Here is a 22500-nt window from a genome sequence, read left to right as displayed (position 1 = left end):
GAAACATGAAGACGCGTGAGTGCGTTTGTACGTTGACTCTGTGAGAGATGAAAGCCGAATATGTTACGAAATTTGCGTTTGAAGATTATTATTTCCCGTGTATTTATCTCGCTTAACTCCATCAATATTCGCAACGCATACTCAACTAAATAAATAAATACATTTTTGTGGAAGTTAATGGCACTCTTTGCAGATGCTATTCTTTTTATCAAGACTTTAAATCAGTTTATACTCCTTTTTCTCTTTAGTTAAATAAATAAATAAATCAATAAATAAATAATGGGTATTATATATATATAATATATATATATATATATATATATATATATATAAATAAAACCTAATTTCAATGTGAGGTAAACCTCGCTTTATAATCAATAAAAAAAAGAAGACTACGATTTGTGATAGGTGGCGCGAACGAAGGAAATATAGTACAAGAAACGAAAACCGTAACAGACATTGTATCTAGAATTCCTCATCTTATAAAACGGAAAAAGACAAGTTGAAGAAGCATTGGCGTAAAGTAGTTTGTCAAGCGCACTAATGCAGTTTCCTATATAAAGTAACAAGAAAGGGCTAATTTACGTATTTGTTCTTCATAAAGCTACATACCGAACACAAACTGAAGCATCAAGGGTGAAAGAGATATTTAAAACCCTTAACTTGTACAAAAACATTTAGAAAAGATATCGCACCTTACATGATTATCATACAGTAGTTTCTTTTAATGTCTTGACTTTCGACTATTAAAAATACTTGCCTGCATAAAAGACAAAGAAAAAATTGTATACACATATATATAATGTGTATACAAGGCATATATATATATATATATATATATATATATATATATATATATATATATATATATATATATATATATATATATATATATATAAGCGAATACCACTGGAAAATGATAGTCAGAAATCCAAGCGCTTGGATTTCTGCCTGTCATTTTCCTATGGTATTCGCTTATTTAATGAAGTCACGTGCATCTACTGAGATTGTTTAAGCATACATATATATACTATATATATATATATATATATATATATATATATATATATATATTATACATATTGTACATACATGCATATACAGACAATATATATGGAAACAGAGAATGCTTTGATAAGTCATTTGTATCCATCAGTAAACTTATACAATCCAGTTGAAAAAAATAAATTAAGACGTCCCTGACACTGATTCATATTTGAAACAACAATATCTCGACGCGACATCTCATTAAATAGGGCGATAATAATCGTGGTAGCTCTATTATACTCGCTTTTCTCTCATCATTAATTATAATGACCTGTTCATTATCTTTTAATTGACGGAGGATTATCTTTTCAGAAGATTGGATTAAGTCACGTTTCTTTGAACCGATAATCAAGAAGGAAAAGGTAGATCGGGTGTAAATAAGTATCAAGTTCATTGAGCTAAATTTTCTGTTGTCATTTTAGCAACTCTGGTTTTGTTACGCGAAAAACATCGCTGATATCTTAAAAAATTGGTTGTCATGTACTGAAGTGGTAAGCCCTTTTCCTTCAGCGCAATACTGTAAATTTTTAATTATTGTATTTGATTATTGTATACAGACGACGCCAACAAAATCAATCAGCAGCCATCCTAATTAAAGGCGATTTGAAAATGAGCACCATACAAAGAAATTTCAACTCGTTCACCTTGAAAGTTTGGCAAACATTTTTCATTCCATTGCACGTCATTCTAATTTTGTAAATGCTATACTGCTTACTCCTTTCTTTCCTTTGCACAAAGTCTGTTTCAGGGAAAACCCGAATTCCTGTAAAGTACCTTGAGTAAGTTCATAGTATTCTGCTTTGTCACATACATAGATCAATATGGTTAATCTCTCTCTCTCTCTCTCTCTCTCTGAACAATATTGTTTGTCAACATAAGCCGCTTCCTCTGAAAGAGGCGGCTCTCGCGATCAGAAAAGACAGCGGTCAATACACTAACATACATACATACATACATACGTGTACGAGTGAGTGCGTGTGCTCGTGTGACTGTGTAGGGAAATATGTTTGTGGTGACGTCATTGAACGTCCGGCAACATCTCCACTGCAAAATAAGCAACAAACAGGGACATTACACAATGCCAGTTGAAAGATATACGACGAGAAACACATCGCAATTAAGCGAATTATTGTTATTGAGTCGGGAGGGCGATTAGGGGGTGTTGGGTTTTCAGGGGGTGTGGTCGGTATGGTGGAAGGGGGAGGGAGTATTGAGGAGGAAGGATGGTCTCTCCCACCAGTACCCTCTTCTGCAACACGGATCAGGTTCAAGGTTAACTCAGTTCCTTCACACTTGAGGTGAAGCAGGAGGAGGAGGAGGAGGAGGAGAGAGACGTCGCACTCCTCCATTCTCATTCTTCCTCTGTTGCTTCAGGGCAAAAGAAGTCCGACAAACACGCCCGAATACCTGTGGGTTTTTTCTTTACCCTTTATCTCCTCCGTCTTATTCATTCACTTCCTCCTCCTCCTCCTCCTCCTTTTACTGCGACTCTATTCTTTTCTGCATACATCGTTCTCTTCCACCTTCCAATGTTAATTCTGACCACTTTGCTTTTGCAATATAAGAAAGGCTCGTCTGCCATCCCGATCTTATTGGATTCAGCGTAAACCGTCAAGAAACTCGTTTCGCAAAATCACTGCTGGAATCGCCATTCTCGGTTCCGCTTCCTTTGCATTCCAGCTCTTGAACTCATTCATCCGCCTGAAGTGGCTCTGCCCAGCTGCTCTGCCGATTTGGATTTTTCCACATTTTTTTTTTTTTCTTTTCACCACATGAAATATTTTGCATTACTATATTTTCAGTTTCAACAGACTGGATTTTGGAATGACATGATAAGCTTTCTGTAGCTAAGTTGAATATGGAAGTTAGGCCAAAGGCCAAGGACTGGCACCTACGAGGTCATTCAGCGCTGAAATAAAAATTGACAGTAAAAGGTTTGAAAGGTGTAACAGGAGGAAAACCTCTAAGCAGTTGCACTAAGAATCAAGAGTCAGGAGAGGGTGGAAAGTAAGATGAAGAAAGAGAATATGAAAGGAGGTACAGTGATAAAAAAGTGGAAAGTAAGATGAAGAAAGAGAATATGAAAGGAGGTACAGTGATAAAAAAGTAGTTGCAGGCTTGCAGCTAGGTGCCGAAGGGACGCTGCAAAGAACTTAAAGTAACGCCTACATTGCGCCGCATGAGGTCCACTGACGGCACTAGCCCTCTATAGGGGATAAACCTTCTGTAAAAGATTGGAATCATAAAGAAGAAAAGCAAAAGAAAACAGGGTTCTTTCAAATGCGAAGTGACCTTGGAGCGTCCTACACCTGTCTCTCTATAATGAACCTCAAAGGAGATTGATATTAAGGCATCGACGCCTATTTTCCAATCTCGGGCCGAGACGGAATCATCCCGGCCCCTTCTGAACCATTCCCAAGTCACTTTATATCACTTTCAGTTTCCGTTGAAGGAAAGCCTGTGGCAGGAATTTCTTCTAAGCAACAACTACAACAGTTTACAATAGGTAGTGGAAGCGCTGCCTCAAAGACGGATACTTTGCAGGGACATCTCCCAACCCTCACTCGGTGACAATTTAAACCTTTCCAAAAGTGACTACTTCTTTATCTACATTTTCACGAAAGAATGAACCTTAGTAATCAGTGCCATGAAGCTCAGTATTTATGCACATTTTATTGCACAAAAAAATTCACAAACCTGTAAGTGCCATCTGCCGTCGTTTTTGCGCATGCTGCTGCACACCTGGACTCTGTACGAACGAACCCTATACACTGACGCTTTAGGGCTTGCTTTGTACCCTGATAACAAGTTTTAAGTCGAATTAAAACGCAGTTTTCTTCAACGAAAGCCAAGCACGTCATACATAAATTCTAGAGATAAGATTCTCTTGAGATTACTAATGGCCACATCTGCGACGGAAATTACAATGCTTAACTTGTGCGTCAAAGTGACTCTTGATGACATAACTCACCCAAAATCTATAATAGGATGGGCATATTATGACGCATCCATAATTTAGTGTGACAATATATTTACTTATGAAAATAAAAAAACAAGTATATATGTCTGTTGACAAGTACGAAGTTAGGTGACAATCTTCCAGCTACGACGCGGCCAATAAACACTGGAAGTCTGTTGGCAGATGGACACAGTTCTGAGGCTGCTTTGGAGATTATTCAAGTGATAAAGTCATCTCAATATATTTAACAGAACAACATCAATGATAAATACTGTACTGCCACTACTACTACTACTGTTAATACATACTACTGCTAATATAATAATAATAATAATAATAATAATAATAATAATAATAATAACAGCAAGGAAAAACAAAGTTAACCACCCACTGAAAAAGTGACACTCACATTTGCATCAGTGACATTCCCTCCAACAAATATTGCAGATTTCCGAGCTCGTTAGGGTTGACAAAACTGGAGCCACACCCGCCCCCCCCGAATGACGCAATTGCTTTTGCTAAAGACGACCCCAGCGCCTCGCTAGCATCGATTGCAAACACTGAAGCCTTCAACTGACAGCCATTTTTAGCATTAAACTGGAAGTTTTATTTACAAAAGATTGTCGACATTTTGCTGCGTTCTGGAAATAACGACAAACAAGAACAAACGAGTAACTATAAAAACAAGTAAAAAATGCGCCAAAGTTTCTCTGGCCTAATCGAGTTTTATGTACAGCGTATAATGCTGTATAAAACTCTAAGCCACGGCTCATGAAACTCCCAACCCATGAAACTTCGGCCTGGTGGTGGCCTGTATTGTTGGGCCAGACGCACGATTATAATGGCTAACTTTAACCTTAAATAGAATTTTTTTTTTAAATCTACTGAAAATGGAGGGCTGCATTTTGGTATGTTTGATGATTGGAGAGTGGATGATCAACGTACCAATTTTCAGCCCTCTAGCCTCAGTAGTTTTAATCTGAGGGCGGAAAGAAAAAGGGCGGACGGACAGTAGTCAAATAGCCGTCTCAATAGTTTTCTTTTATAGAACACTAAAACATGGAGTATCTTTCGAATATATCTGCGTCTACTATTGCTAATACTTCTCTAAAACATTGCTAATATTGCTAATATTACTCTAAAACATTGCTAATATGGCTAATACTTCCCTAAAACATTGCTAATATTGCTAATAATACTCTAAAACATTGCTAATATGGACAATACCTTCTCTCAAAACATTGCAATATTGCCTAATAATATATAACTAAAACATTGCTAATATGGCCAATACTTCTCTAAAACATTGCTAATATTGCTAATAATACTCTAAAACATTGCTAATATGGCCAATACTTCTCTAAAACATTGCTAATATTGCTAATAATACTCTAAAACATTTGCTATAATATTGGCTAAGATAATTCTCTAAAACATTGGTAATTTAATGCTAATAATACTATTAAAACATTTGCTAATTATGGCCGCCAATTACTTCCTCTAAAAACATTGCTAATATTGCTAATAATACTATAAAAACATTGCTCAAATATGGCCCAATACTTCTCTTAAAACATTGCTAAATATTGTGAATTCAATACTCTAAAACATTGCTAATATGGCCAATACTTCTCTAAAACATTGCTAATATTGCTAATAATACTCTAAAACATTGCTAATATGGCCAATACTTCTCTAAAACATTGTTAATATGGGTAATAATACTCTAGACTCTAGAGCATTGCAAAAGCAGCACGTAGTTTCATTCATTCAGATTCTTCGCCTCTCTCTCTCTCTCTCTCAATGGCAAATCCCCGGCAGGAATGAGAAATGAAAAACACCTAATCCAGAATTATCCTGCCCAACCTTCCCCCTCCCTCTCTCTCAGTTGAATTCTTCTCCTCCGTAACGTAATACTAAAATTGGGAAGAGAGAGAGAGAGAGAGAGAGAGAGAGAGAGAGAGAGAGAGAGAGAGAGCTACCCCAGAATTAACCTTTCCACCTCCCTCTAACCACGTTGGATTCTTTTTCTCCCTAACGCAAAACTAAAATTGAGAGAGAGAGAGAGAGAGAGAGAGAGAGAGAGAGAGAGAGAGAGAGAGAGCCTACTCCAGCATTATCCCTTCCACCTCTCTCTCACCCCAGATGGACCTTTCCTCTCAACGACGTAAAACTAAAATTTCAGAGAGAGAGAGAGAGAGAGAGAGAGAGAGAGAGAGAGAGAGAGAGGGTCAAGGTGGCGGCTGAATGACGTTGGGGGTGGCTACAAAGGACTCCTGAAGGTTAAAGGTATTTTGTACTTGCATGTCGAAACCGTGCAGTGCTCGCGCGCTGGGCACAGCCCTGGGCATCGCCAGTATCTGCAGCGCACTGAGAGAGAGAGAGAGAGAGAGAGAGAGAGAGAGAGAGAGAGAGAGAGAGAGAGATGGCGATACCTCGTTTACAGCGTTCTTTTTAGTCTAGCAAAAGATCCATATATATAGTCTCGGTCTCCATAATATATTAAGCAGTTTCATTCATACCTGCGTCAGGTCGGGAATTCCTTTAGCCTACCGAGGGTAACAGGGACACAGGTCAGTTTTAGAATCTATAGGTCTATAGGTATTATCGTAGCATATTATTCAATAAATAAATTTGAATGGTCATCTAGCATTTTTTTCTTCAATCTTTTGTTGCACAGATCAGTCTTGGGTGACAAACCGCTCAGTACAATTTGCAAAACCTCCTCTAACGCAAGTTGTCAAAAACTAAAAGGGAATATATGAAGTTAACAGTATGCATAATGTTATACAAGTTGTCCGTCTTCTTTTCCAACTTTTGATGAAGGAATTGATCTGGTAAGATATGTACATTTTCGAACAACTAATCCAGAATATTTTGGCAGATCATTTTTATTATTATTTTATCCTATTACTATATCACATGCAAACCTTACAAGAAAGTTTTCATAACATCGTGAAAATAACTGAAAAAATGGCAAACGAGACCTGACTCGAGTAGTCAAATCGCACCGACAGACAGCAGCAAAGTTCAAAAAGAAATTGAGTGACAAAAAAAGTTCGACCATGTAGCTTATCAACCTGATATTCTGTTACGTAACTGAAAAGACGTTTCCTGTTTTCGAAGAAACGCCTCGATCCCAAGGAAGGTGTGTCCTAAAAGGAACTGCGGGCGTAGGAGACGAGGGCGTTTTGTTGATATCGCTGACCAAAACGAGACCTTTCGGCTGACTTGTGCACCCGGTATTAGGTCATGATCAGATAATTAGAAAAAACAAACAAACATACAAATTAAGTACATAAAAACCATCATAAAAAGCAAAGCTATTTCCGAGATGTTTTGTAACTGAGTGGGGAGGTAATAAAAAATAAATAAAAATTATAGCGCAAACTTAATCAAAGAGCCCTCTTGAAAAACAAGAAAAGGGTGCTACTTTGGATTGTTATCTACGCGTCACCTACTACTCCGAGGTGCTAGTACTAAACACTGTATTGTAAATGTAAAGTAGACGGCCGCACGAAGACATCGTTTATTAATAAAAATTGTCAACCACACTATACAGATATGTGTGTAAATAATACTTTGATCCCCCAGGGGCTAGTGCTAAAAACGGCGTCCCAAGGAGCTTCCGCCATGATTAGTACTAGCACCGGAGTAGGTGACGCGCAGATAACAAGCACCAAGAAAAAATTGCCGTGGCCCTCACGAGAAACTAACAACACCAAGTAGTCTCTTGTTCTTATAAGGGCACTGTCAGACGTATCTGAGGCAGGACGTTTGCGAAGGTTGGGAATGAGTAATCACGCTTGAGGAGTTCATTACTTTTCTTTTACCTTATGTACAAGACAGGTTTCTCGAACAAATGAACGACGTTCATCTAGTAAGAATTATATATATATATATATATATATATATATATTATATATATATATATATATATATATATATATATATATATATATAACAGGAGACACGAAATAACTGGTAGATTCAGATAGTTCTGCTTTGCATGAGTAATCATTGCTAATATGAACTCTTGTAGATATTTGCAGATAAGCTGTTGCAAGGTTTTCATTGTGCTTATATAGGCTCAAATAAATATACGGAACCGGAAGACATCTTATATTAAGCATTTGTTTATTTGCTAATCACTAGACTCGTTAAAATGATTATCCAGGAAATTCATTAACGTTAAGTATTATCTTTAATGCTACCACGTCTTACAATGTTAAAATCGTATAAGTCTTGAATTAATATCGAAATCGGTCGTAAAGAACCTTGGTCGTTTTCCGAATTCAATCTGAAGCTCCTGAATTTCAAAATCTGACTAGCCTTCCTTCCCTGCAAGATTCACCTTCTCTGAAACTTTCACTAAATCCTACCGTTCTGTCGTACATGAATACAAGAATGTGACTAATTTTGCGGAAGAAGTTTAAGTTTTAGCATCATTACTAACAATGGAATTGCTGCGTCTACATCATCTCCGAAAAGTGTATTCCCTCTTCCTTTCTGGCGGCCGAGTCGAAGTTACGTGCGCATTTTTGAATCATGCATATAAATTTCTGCGAGTTCACCTTTTGGGTGCGTCGAGAAATTTACGATGTGTATCGTGCAATTTCAAATCAATGAGACTTTTCCGAGGCAAAAAGAAATTGTTTGAGGTGAATATTTATTCTGTTCAGAAATATCGTATGAAATTCTAACTTTTAATCTTTTATTCATTTTTTCTTGGTGGAAATCACAGGTCCGTTGAATCTTAACAGTACTTCTTGATCAAATAGTATCCTTTCTTCCCTCTTGTCACTTCTTTGACACTGATTACCATTTGTTGTTGCACGATTAACCGCTCATGATATGTAGTAAAGCACAATAAAAATTCTTAGCGAAAGAATCCCTGACCTCTCCGAAAACGGCAACGAACAGCTGTCACTCCTCTTAGTAGCATGAAATTTCAAGGGAAATAAATGCATGAAGGACCGGGGGATGACACTCATGGCTTTCATTGCATTGGCGATGAGAATTCTGTGGACATTATATTTTGTCAGTTCGTAAGGAAAGAGCCCATGACAATGATATATGATTTACCATAGAAATTAAATTTGTGAAGGACTGAGAAGGAATATTTCAATATTGCTTCTCAAGGAATCTATTCAGCTCATGAAAGGGACAGTCTTCCAACACAGAGCTTCAAGAGAAATGCTGGGACACGCCAAAAGTATCCTAGTTCAGTAGGCGTTCCCTTCTCTTTTTTGTCCTTTGCTATCTAGCCTCGGTTTTGTTCCAGAGTCACTTCTAAAGGTTTCTTGGTGTATTCAGGCAATCTATGCTCTCTCTCTTCAAGAGCTTCTTAGATTACTTATCCAATGTCACCTGACATAATGCGTATGTATGCCATAGCCATAAATACTGTACATCATATTACAAAATAAATACATAAATAGAAGGAATGTTTTTACTCGACCACAAAAAGCTACGCTTGACTGAAATCCTATACATAGATCGAACCGTTTGTGAAAGGAGTTGCAACGTTGGTAACGCTTACCTCAATTCAATTGTAAACCACCGAAAATACCCAAGGTTTTCTGAGGAGAGGACGTCCTAAAATTCACTATTTATTGTCAGAGTTCCATTCTGGCACCAACGCCCGTGTTTTCGCCTTTGTGCAAAAGAAAATATGCGTAAGACGATCATGACCACCGAGCCGCTGGGCGTCGGCTTTTAATGTTGAAGTACGAAGCTCGTTCTCTTAGTACCACATCGCCGTTTCTCACAACTAACATGTAGCCTATACCTGCAGCTGATGTTGGATCTACCTATCTTGTTATTTATCTGTCTTCTCTTATTCTTCTTTGCGTTCTTCCAATAGAATATTACGAAGTTATGTAACACATGTTGCATATTTCTGAAAAACACAGCATGATCGCAAGCTTGATATATATTGACACACTTGTAATTCACAAAATCTTCTTTTCCACCGTTATCCCTACATTAAGGGGCCGGTTGCCAGATGCGTCTTCTCCATTGCCTTCTATCAAAGGCATCATCAGCATGGTTTATTGTTTGGCAAAGGGGTTTTTACGACCGCATGCCCTTGCTGTCATCAATCACAGTTATTGGCAGTGGGCCTAGCCTTTTACTAGAAAAAGTACGACTGCAAGGCAGACGCTTCCACAGTTATTGGCGGTGGACCTAGCTTTTACTAAAAAGTAAGACTGCAAGGCGGCAGCTGTCCTTTTAGTCGCCTTTTACGACACGCAGGACCTACGGAGGTAGTATTCTTACACCCCTACCAAAGGATCATCTTGTAATTCATAAAGTAAGGATATACAACTGTTGGTACGTTCATGGACTTCTTTTCCACAGCATGAGACACGATCATAGTGAAGTACAATCTTACTATATGTTGTTCACATGTAACAAAGTACCATCGAAAGAAATGCGTCGTGATTGCTACATGGATAATCTTTGTACAGACGTTCAGGTCAAGTTTTCCAAGGACTGAAAGAAATCAACACCTCATAAGTGAAAACCTTTCATGAAAATCATTCGGTACATTGGATAGTAATAAAAAAATACTTTCGGTACTAAATACCGAAGAAAACGCGGGCACTAATCTCTGAACAATATCCATCCATTTTTCTGAGGAATAGCCTAACAGTTCAGATTCCTTAAATAAAAATTGTGCTTAAAATTTACCTGTCAGGTGCGATAACTAGTTTGCTAACAGTAATGAAAAGAACGGAAAAAATAAAATAACAGAACAGTGAAGCAACAGCGTAACAAACTGCTGTAATCTGTATTCTGAACAACAGATATCAAAGAAAGGCCACCAGTGCCAATCAGAAGTCCCTCCTTCTCAAGAATAAACCGCCTTGGTAATTCATCAGTCTATTCGATTTGAACGCCTTAGCTATGTGGAGAGTACAGCAATAATACAATTAAAACGGAGATGTAAAATCATTTATCATTTAGTCACTGCAAATGAAAATCTCTATGATTTTTTGCGAAGATATTATGACAGTGATTGATGATTCGCTCCCTCTCCAAGATTGTGGCGAGTCATTACTTGATCAGCGCCCATTGTCATGAAATTGCATTACAATGCAACGAGTCTTTTAACAGCATAAAATTATCATTTTTCGGATAACTGCATCTTTGTGTGCGTTGGTAACTGCTTCTTCGTGCCACTGCTCAAAAAATTACAAATGAAATGGATCACTACCTAAACAGCAAGGGACATTTATCATTCATGAAAAGGAGATGTTTCTCAAAAGAAGATACTGGGGTAACTTTTGCGTTTGATTAATTTCTTCCAAAGAACTTGTTCAACGTACAGTAGAAACGGACCGTGAATCATATGAGTTGAGGCACTATATCAACAAGACGTCTCGGAATCACGATTTTTTGGTCACGCCTTCTTCTACTTGCTGGTGGTAAAAGCTGCTCGTAAGACACGTTCACTTTTTTCTCAACAGATGGCTCCCGGTGTGTGCGTGTGTGTGTAGCATTCAAGGTCAATGGTAATACGTAGAAAGTTTTTTTCTTTTTTAGTCTACTTGAAAGGATTAAAAGAGTAGTAATCTGAAACTACATTACACATCTTACACAAAGTATAACCATATTTGAAAAACTGAAGAAGAGCCGATAAGGAATGAAAAAGCCTTTGGAAAACTCCGTGCTGAAGGTGGCGCATGTGCGGTTGTGCGCAAGCGTGCGAGTGAGCATATGAGAAGTTAATCGGCAATTTAGGCAGGCAGTGTCATCTTCGTCTTAAGATCCATCCGGAATATCAAATAGGCACCGTACTGCGCTGTCCTTGTAACAAGAGCTTGTACGGCCATAATCGTGGTTGCCATTTTTCACGATCTTATCATCATGTTTTGATTTATTGAGGTGTCATATGAATACATTCATTCATTATGGTCAAAGAACTATTAAGAAAGTATTCCTGAGACAATTATTGTGCAAGCCTATAGGGTAGAATCTGAATTTCAATAGATATTTCGATTTACGGACGCTAGCTGGAGACTCGAATAATGTCATATTAAGAAACGTTACAGGTCACCTGCTGAATACTGTTTACCGTCACCTTCACATCAATATGGCATCTCTTATGTGGCTGAATGAGTCTGAGGAATTTATGTATGTATGTATATATATGTATGTTTGTTTGTGTGTGTGTAGTATACGTGGGTATGTGTAATAAAAGCGAACTCAAGGATGGATGGCAAAAAATATACAAGCACCTCTTCTGTTTCGTGTAGACCATCACTGACTTCACTTTTACTTTTCTAGTTTCCAATTTTCATTACTTTTTGTACTCATTTTACATTTTCACGTTTTTCGTAATGTGTCAATAGCTTACAAGCTAAATAAGCTGTCTTTAGTATTGATGGTTATGCGTACTTAAAACTTAACTTTATACTGTTATCTGGTCCAAAGTCTAGGCTTGTTATGTGTACCTACGTATATGATACACATACACAAATATATGTATAATATATATATATATATATATATATATATATATATATATATATATATATATATATATACATATACATAAGTGTGTGTGCTTATGTGGGTAGAGTTCTTTCGTCAAAGTAACAGTAAAAGGGCTTGAATGTTTTCAAATTACGTCAGAACAGTATGCACTGACATTTTCTCTGTATTGGCAGCGCTGCTGTAGTTTGAAAAAAAAAAGCCAAGAAAATAAAAGCTTAGCCTTTATCTTCACTATACTGTTCGAGCATTCGACTCTGTTTACTTTCACTTTCTTGTACTTTACCGTCAGGTTTGTTTTAAAAAACAGAAGATATTCGTTACGTTGCGGTACGTCATTTTCCTTCCGTAAATCGCAGAATGACAGAGTTATTGATAACACTGTATGTTTTGAAAGCTCAGTTGGAGATGACGTCCTGCAATGTATGGTACGGAACAGTTCGCTTTGTACGTTTTCTTACAATAAAAAAATCAAAATCTTCTGTAAGGCGACGCAGAATTAATTGTGGGTGTACTAATTCATCAGCTTGAACAGTGAATTTGATTGTACCAGGTAACGTAGTCAGGGCTGTCCATGGAAAAGATTCTGACGAACGGTCGATATTTGAAGTCCAAACAGAGGGAAGGAATGTTTGCGGCGGCGGAGTCACTTTGCAAATCTGCCGTATCATTGCTTAAAGCTTGTTTTCCTTCAGTCTATTGGGACTAATTTGGGAGGTATTGCATCTCATGATTACTCCGAGATTTTGGTTTCCCAGTTGTCGAAAGACCGTGGTTCCACTGGCGTTGTTTTTGTCTTTTTAGTTTTATTTATTTATTTATTTTTTTTTTCGAAATAGATCGAATTTTCGTGACGTTGCATACAAAATACTGAAGAAGAAGAATTCAAGAAATCAAAAGGAGTTTTATCTACAGCATATCTTTATCTTCCATTCTCAACCTGCAATAAGCCTAATACATCGAAGGTTACAGAAACCATTTTGTAATACGATAGTGGCAAAGGCCTTTTGACAGGAGGCAGGCTTCGTCGTTACAAAAGGAGCTCCTTACAGCCCATGACTCTGCAAAACGTTGGATTCTCTCTTTCTCTCCTATTTGTTCTTTCAGCAGCTTCAACCTGTCGACAAGACAACCGATGCGCGCGCGGTTCTAATGGACCAAACAGTTACACTACCGAATACGTGGGAAAGTGTGGACGGCAAGTTCGGTTTTTAATCACTCTGATAAAAAAATACTCGTTCGTCATTATTGGCTTTCTTACATTAATGCTTCTCAATTCGCCGACATAAGTCTTGCTTCTTCATTTAAGACTGGACGTAAGGCAGGAAGCTTGGGAGCCCTTAAAAGGTCTTGGGAAAGGGAGAACACAAGCAATGCGGTTAACGAGAGCTATGCCTAATGCAAAGCACACAGGATCTGTGCACTTTCACCCTTACCTAAAATCACTGCGATCATTTGAACAATTTGACTGCGGGTTTGGCTCGGGGCACAGCAAACTTTTAACTCGCAAAATTGACTTTTCCTCTACTTAAAATAGACGCGGCACTAACGAGAGGCAGTCACATTTACACCAGTACGAAGACTTGTTTTTATATATAATTATATATATGAGTATATATACTTATATCATATATACAATAATGTGTGCGTGTGAGCCTCCTGATACGTATAAAACGCTCGCACACCAGTGAAATTGTGTTCGAAACAAAACGAGATTGAAACAATTTGAGGGCGTCCCATTGAAACTCAATAAACGTCTGATCTAAGCATGAAATTATGTGCCAGGTAGTCAAGCAAATGTAGTGTGCTGCAGCCAAGGATTATACTGGCACGAACTAAGCACCAAAATTTCTGCGCAAAAAAAAAGAAGTATTTGTAAATACTAAATATTTGAAGATCGTAGTTCTGGTGGAAAGTGTACTATATATGTGTGTGTATATGTATATATTAATATATATATCTATATATGTATCTTATATATATGATACTATATCTATATATATATATATTATATAATACAGAGAGAGAGAGAGAGAGAGAGAAAAAAAAAATTTCTGATTTAGGACTTTAGACGAGTGATTCCATAGTACCACTATGACTTCGTCATTTAGCCTTGTTGAACTCATTGTGCAGATCCTAATTGTGAAAATCATTAGTTTCCCATTCATCAGCAAGTACCGTTGCCTTTATATCTCGCAGTCTTCTAGTACTGTAAATATTCAGCAACATTCTCATTCGCAAGAAAGCAAATAAAATTCATTAGCATTATTCATTATAAACTCATGAAAAAAAAAGACTCCTAACCTTCACAGAACCATTCTTTGCAGGCCAGAAGTTCTCATTACGATGCAACAAAAGAAGGACGGCATTACCATCGAGTCGCCAAACATAGCGGGAAAAACTCGCTCTCATGACAACAGAAGTGACCTCCACTGTGGGAGGCAGATCAAGAAATACTAGGCATCGTGTCTCTAAGAACAGGGACCGACTGACCATCGTCCCGCGGTACGATCGCCAAAGAACCTTCCCCGGTAAATGTCAAAACGTGAGTTGCTATCCTACTCTCAAAGGTAGCTTGAGGGTACGTATTCTAGATCAGAGGTGTTTTCTTATATAATCCTGAAGGTTAGAGGTCTCTCTCTTTACCGTCCCATCGCTAAAATGAATGAAGCAATGGTTGTAGCGTATCACTTGTATAAATCATTTGCAGCACAGTGAATAATCATATTTTAAACTAGTAGGAAACAGAATTGCTATTTAACATAGAGAACATTCATTATTTCCTGTGTATCCTTTTTTCGTAGAACGGTGCTAATAACAGATGCATAAGAATGATGTTATGTCAAATTTTATTAGACAATAATAATCATTCTTACTAAGAGAACATAAATGTCAAGAACAATTATCTTCTTTCTGTATATTAACAAAGGAACCTTTACCAGATATGAAAGAACACTGAAAGAAAAATAATATATATATATATATATATATATATATATATATATATATATATATATATATATATATATATATATATATATATATATATATATATATATATATATATATATATATATACGTGCATTAAGCTACAAATGTCCTTTAATATCCAATTCGCTCCACCTCGGATTTAATATATTTTCATGTAGGTTAACTGAAGGGGAATTTTTTAGTTGATGATAAATTCGTCCTCTAATGTATTCGAACCAGCGCTGTTATAAAAGTATTACATGGATAAAAGAATTCTTTTGATACATTTTTTCCAATAAATAAGAGCTGATAGCATGGCAGGGGATCATATTCCCGAGATGTGACCAAGTACTGAGACCTTTCCCTGAAAAACGCGGGACGCCATATCTCAACACCTAACCATAGAATTTCTTGAAAATAATCTTATGTTTCCCACACCCGAATTACATAATAGGTATTACTCTAACAAACCCGACCTAACCTAACCTACCCTAGGGGCATAAAAAAAAGCCCCGGGGTAGATGCAATCCTAGCAAACATCTCAGGAATTTGCGGCTGGGGAATAGACACAGTCTTTAAGGAACCTCAGGAAATAAGAGCAGAGTCCTACATCTCTTTTCAGTAGTACACCAAGCAAAAATAATCCCAAAGGGAACCCAGGATCCCCGTAACAGTGAAGGTACCCCTGGTGCTTCTCAGGAAAGGCGGATGGTCGTGACTGTTCTACAGAATGCGTCGCTTCCCGGTCTTAACTTTGAAACCAGGTTTGAATGAGAGGTCTTCCTTTGGAACTTCCAGCAAAACTCTCCCATAGGAGGATAACCTCAATGCATCTGAAGTGGTGCACTGTAAGCATTACTAAAGGGAGTCAGCAGCGTCTCTTCGGTCCCTAGCCGCACCCACTTTTTAGCATTTTACACTACTTCCAGTCCGGCTTCCTGCACTTTATCTTGTAGTCCAACCTCTCTAACAATTACTCCTTAGTGAAATGGCGGAGTTTTCTCTCGGTTCTACCTTCAGGACCTTGAACTTGATAGTGATGGTCGACAGGGCCTCAGTGCCTGGCTTGACGGCCTATAAACTTCATCAAATCATTCTAGCAAAAGGCGAGCGAAATCTTCTTGAGGTCTGGGAAGGCGACTGTGTATTTTGCCTTTTTTTTTTGGATATCCGGATTGAATTGAATAACGCTCACTGAAAGTATGATAGTGAAAAGATTAAACATATAACTCATTGTCATGTTCATTTATTAAGCCACCCAACCACATGAAAAGGAAAATATTCCTGATTCATTACCGGTTAAAACGTGAAACTGTAGGTGATTATCCATAGACCATCGATGGTTCCTATAGCTGAGAAATATGCAGGATTGTCGAAACGGTAGCAATCAGACGATTGTGTGTTTTTTCCAAGGATCAGTATATGTTACGTAACGGAAATCACTTGCGGCTGCTCAGGACCTAAATGCCCACAAATCCGCAGGTCATCTGTTTGCTGGCCGTAACCTCTTTCACATCGGCTTCAAGGAGGCTACAGCTTTTAAAATCTTACCTCGTGACTTGCGCCTTCGATGTTTTGTACGAAAATAACGAGTAATTCTCAATTGACCGCGAAGCATCAGAAGAGTGCAAGAAGAAAAGATGGGGAATTACATAACTCTGAAACTATTTCAACTGAAAGGTGATACGCACTTTAATTATCAGCAGGTGGCAGACTCGTGTGCCGTTTCTATGCTGGATGTTATGTAATTGATATGCGGAAGTGAAAAAGTCGACTATGTTCATCAAACTGCAACGTCAGAAACAATAAGAAAACCAGAACAAATGCAGTAAGCGCACAAAGAAGAAAAAACAAAAATGCAGTAAGTGCTCAAAGAAGAAAAAACAAAACAAATGCAGTATACGCACAAAGAAGAAAAACCAAAACAAATGCAGTAAGCGCACAAGCAGCAACATCAGCAATTATAACAACAATGGGAAATTGTGGAAACAATTTGCAGTAAGCAATGAAGTGAAGCAAGGCGGCATTAGCCCTCAAATTCTGTTTTGTGTTGATGCAGATGATTTGCTTCTAAAATTAGACTAGTGCTGTCATATGCTTTGTGGGTAGTATTTTTTCAGGGCTTACGTTATGCAGATTATATCACTCTGCAGTAACACCAAATGTTGTTGGATTAACAAGAGTGCTTGGAAAATAAGCAGTGGATATTCACAGGAACAATGATATTCAGCTTAATTCCAAGAAAAACCAGTTGATCATATTTACATAGCAAGACTACTGACGACAGCATTATGGATAATGGTGACGTTGTGAACGTTTTCAATGGAGTAAATCTTATAGAACATAAATAAAAATATATGCTATATAACAGTAGTAGAGTTAAGGGCGAATTTAACATGAAACGAAATATTTTTTGCTAGTTTATGATTTATTTTTTTTTTATGCCTACGGAACTCAACGTTGTGTACAAGTTGCACCGTTTCTTCTACTTTACAACTTCTCTGCCTTTGTACGAGAAGAGTTTGAATAATCTTACTAAGGCCTGGAAAGTCTAGTGATACGTTCGTTGGGTGTAGAGGGTTTCGTGGTGAACCTATTTCTCTCTTCTACCACCACGACTGGCTGAAGTGAAGAGCCCTGCTTCTGGTTTCATGAACGAGCGCTGAACTTAATTCAGAACTTTGGAAATGGGAATAACGACCAATAATGAAAATATTAAATTATCTTAACGAATTGACGTCCGTGGTTCTTAGCCCACGTCTGGTTTGAATGAAAGAACCATTGAGTATACACACACACACACACTATGTATATATATATATATATATATATATATATTATATATATATATAAATTATATATATATATATATATATATATATATATATATATATATATATATATATGAATATGAATTATGTGTTGGTATTATTATCAGAAGTTGGCAAGACTTGTATGTTAGGGAAGAAAGAGTAATTAGGACAGCACATCAGATAAGGGCATTTTGTCATATGAGACAACTTAATTTAGGTCAGTTTTGATCAAGAAATGGAAGCACATATATGAGAATCATTTGTGACTGTACAGATATACCAATTGTTCGGGTCTGAATTATTTTCAGCTTTCTGTTACAACTCGCATTTCTTTTTTTCTTTTTTTTTTACTGTCTGTACGTAGCGATCGCTTTGCTCTCACGTACTCTATTTACTGATCTTCTACATCTTTCCTTGTTGTCCTCACTGATCATGATCTCAGAATCTTATGGTGTCCCCCAGCGTAAGAAGTAGCTAACATTAACAAAGAGTTAAAATCAAAACTTTAAATATATGCGTGTGCGTAAGTGTGGATGCAGCAGTGAAGAGAGAGAGAGAGAGAGAGAGAGAGAGAGAGAGAGAGAGAGGTGGGTTGTGGGAGAAGAATACGCGTCAGCCTTGATCATGTTTCGTTCAATCTAGTGGATACCTACCTACATCATGCAGCGTTGAAATTTCTCGTTAACTGCATTCGCTAGTCTCAAGAATTGCACATTTTTTTTTACCCTATATTTTATAGCAATCCTATAAGTATGATCTACGGATATCTCTTGAAATGTTGCGAAGGGAAATGTAGATGTACGTAATAATAATAATAATAATAATAATAATAATAATAATAATAATAATAATAATAATAATAATAATAATAATACCAAATATTCTGACATACATAACAATTTTTAATACACCATTTGATGAACATTGTGAATTCTGCCGCTGGACTAAACAAAAATTTTATACGGTATAGACTCCCGTTCATCCATCTCAACACGAGTCAACCATAGTTACCTTTTCACTGACCAAATATTTCTGTTTCGTCAGATATATCACACAGAACACGATGAAGGATTAAAAGGGTGTTTTCCTAGTTCCCGGCCAGTCTGTTCACCGCTAACCTCACACGTCATGCCTGCCTTCAGGCGGGATTACCAGTAAAGCCGGACTTTTGTCGGGAAATATGACGAGAGAGAGAGAGAGAGAGAGAGAGAGAGAGAGAGAGAGAGAGAGTAAACCCGGGTATTACTCAGTAAAAATGACGAGAGGTGGTAAACACGTGCTTTTATCAGTAATTGTTAATATAAGCATATTAATACATAAATCCATACGTATATATGTATTCTAAATATTTATATATACACATACATACATATAGCCTATATATTATACATATAATATAATATAAATATATATATGTATATATATATGCATACATACATACATATATATATAATATATATATACATATATATTGTATATATATATATACACACACACACGCACATATATATATATATATATATATATATATATATATATATATATATATACATATATATATATATACATATATATATATATATATATATATGTATATATATACATACAATATATATATATATATATATATATATATATATATATATATATATATATATAGAGATAGAGAGAGAGAGAGAGAGAGAGAGAGAGAGACAAATCATGAAGACAGAGCGCATTCTCGAAATCCATTCTGTAGTACGCATGCAGTCTTCAGGACCAGAGAAAATCGCGCAGGCGAATTTGCTCTGCAAGGCATCGCCTTTGAAACAATGAATTGTTGATGACAGGCTCATTAGGGATCCACCAAGGCCCGACCGCAAGGTTTCTCGATTCTTGGCTCTTTCCTGACGACTCCATCCTTCGCTCGCATTTCTTAGTTTGTTTGTTTGTTTGCATGGTGTTTGTATGTTGAATGGAACCGGTGGTTATTCAGCAACGGGACCAACGGCTTTACGTGACTTCCGAACCCCGTCGAGAGTGAACCTCTATCACCAGAAATACACATCCTTCACCCCTCAATGGAATGTCCGAGAATCGAACTCGCGGCGACCAAGGTGGCAGGTTAAACCCATACCGATCACGCCACTGAGACGCTTACGCGCATTTCTGAGTAGTTACCTCAAATATTTTGAAAGGCTAGATGCTGCTGATCTCTCGTGAGGTCAATCCACTCAATTATCTTGAAAAATTCTCAGCATCCACCACAAATTGTCAACGATGAAGCGCGTCAGTGTGTTAACTCTTGCATTCTAATATCCAAGAGTCTTTTCCTTTCGTGAAAAAGAGAGGCTAACCTTGCCAAGGCGCTGGATATTCAGAGCAGCCAAGAGGAGAGCCATGGCATCTTATATTAGCAATTCGAAAAATAATAAAAGTATATATGAATATTCTAACAAATGTCTGTCGATAAATTGCCACTGGAGAGAGGAAAAACAATACAATTTCCACATCCCGTCAACCGTTGCCTCTCCATAATAAAAAACTATATTTGAAAATCAAGCACCGCGAAAGGGGGCGGTAGGTATACTGATATAATCTGTTCTAATATCCCCTCTCCCCGCCCGCGACTCCATCTCCCCACCCTGAACCTCCCTCTCCCCCTTCCCCATAATCGGCGCCCTTGAAATTCACCTTAACACAACTTGAGTCACAATGCGTCAATGAATAGGGGGGCGGAAGGGGGCCGGAGGTACCAGCGGCTTCCTTCCGAGGGAGGTCGGAAGGGACTTGGCAGAGCCAGAAACCACACCGTGACGAAGAGAGAGAGGAAGTGTGCATGGAATTATGTCTTTGCATGTAGTATGTCATCTTCTAAAAAAACCACCACCGTCGTCGTCGCTACCGGCAGCGAATTCGGCTGAGGCAATTTTTCGGATCTCGACTTCGCTTCCGGTTCGGGGGAGGAGGAGCAGAAAAGCAGAAAAGCAGCAGAGCGTCGGCTTCAGAGGCTTCGAGGGTCGCTCAGCCTTAGTTTGTTTGCTCGTTGTGTACTGCAGGCCTTAGTAGAGGAATGGCTGCAGAAAGCTGTAGAAGCCTATTTAGCTAATGATAAACCATGTGTTTTTTCTATCTGTATTTATTCTTCTTTGCCTGTAACTAATTATTTATATATATATGTGTGTAATTTGTCTGACGCTTATCCTTGCTTCTTATACGGCAATATATTCTCAATCAAAGACATCAGTTCACGTTACATAAAATAAATATCTGTGGGGTTGTATACTTGATGTATTTAACTGTGCACATTAAAAAATAAACCTGCATGAATGAGTAACTCAGTAATACTATTCTTTTCTTAAAACATCTGAAAACTGTGATTAAATTTTACTCTAATGCTATTCAGGAAATATATAAATATCACGATGACTTATATCTTTATTTATGCATTTATCACGTTCCAAACTTTCGTGATTCAGTTATACTACCTACATAATATATAGAATATTATATATATAATTATATATAAATATCTATATATATATATATATATATATATATTATATATATATATTATATAATCTATATTACGTCGGTGAAAATTTAAGAGAAAACCATCATGGACTATAGAGTGAGGGACATTTCGAATTTCAGAGGCAAAAACGAAGAATGAATGACAAGAAAAACGGACGAGAAAAAGAGGGAAGGAAAAGGCGCGATGAGCACCGAGGCGCGACCACTTCGTGAAGAATGATATGAACCATCACTTCTCACCTCGACTTTTCGTTGACCTCTGGGTTAAGGGGGAAATGAACGGCGATCTCGGCTCCTCACAGGCATATCTTTTTCCACTTATGTATAATCTTATTTTCAGAACAAGACTATACAACAAAATACCGTCTGAAGTGAAGATCATACAAGAACAAAGCAAATTAAAAAAAGAAATAAAGACTCCTATTCTGCAGGAGCTACGATACTGATGAGAAAACACTAAAATACATTATCAAATATGAGGTGCAACCTGTTTAGAAAACGCACAATGGCCCGCTAAAGAGGGGATCATCCCTGTGGAGGGTTGAACATTAAACCAAACCAAACTAAACGACATATATATATATATATATATATATATATAATATATATATATATATATATATATATATATAAATAATATGTGAGTGTGTATTTTGTGTTATATATATATTTTATATATGAATGAATGCATGCATA

General features: G+C 37.2%; 1 protein-coding gene across 5 annotated transcripts in view; it reads right to left on the bottom strand.

The window, feature by feature from the left end:
* LOC135219608 (RING finger protein nhl-1-like) overlaps window positions 1-22500 on the bottom strand; it is a 147042-nt gene that overhangs the window by 23646 nt on the left and 100896 nt on the right. Inside the window, exon 1 of one of the 5 annotated variants that reach the window (XM_064256508.1) lies at window positions 3745-3805. The exons of 3 other annotated variants lie outside the window; for them this stretch is intronic. In XM_064256508.1, the coding sequence (XP_064112578.1) occupies window positions 3745-3777 (33 nt within the window). In that variant the 5' untranslated portion in view covers window positions 3778-3805. Of the gene's footprint in view, window positions 1-3744; window positions 3806-22500 lie in introns of those variants that run through there. One more of the 5 variants, XM_064256503.1, reaches the window with a different exon arrangement.

Source organism: Macrobrachium nipponense, chromosome 1 (genome assembly GCF_015104395.2).
Source record: "Macrobrachium nipponense isolate FS-2020 chromosome 1, ASM1510439v2, whole genome shotgun sequence".
Taxonomy (NCBI): Eukaryota; Metazoa; Arthropoda; class Malacostraca; order Decapoda; family Palaemonidae; genus Macrobrachium; species Macrobrachium nipponense.
Note: the sequence above shows the minus strand (reverse complement) of the source record. Positions and strands in the feature narration are given on the sequence as shown.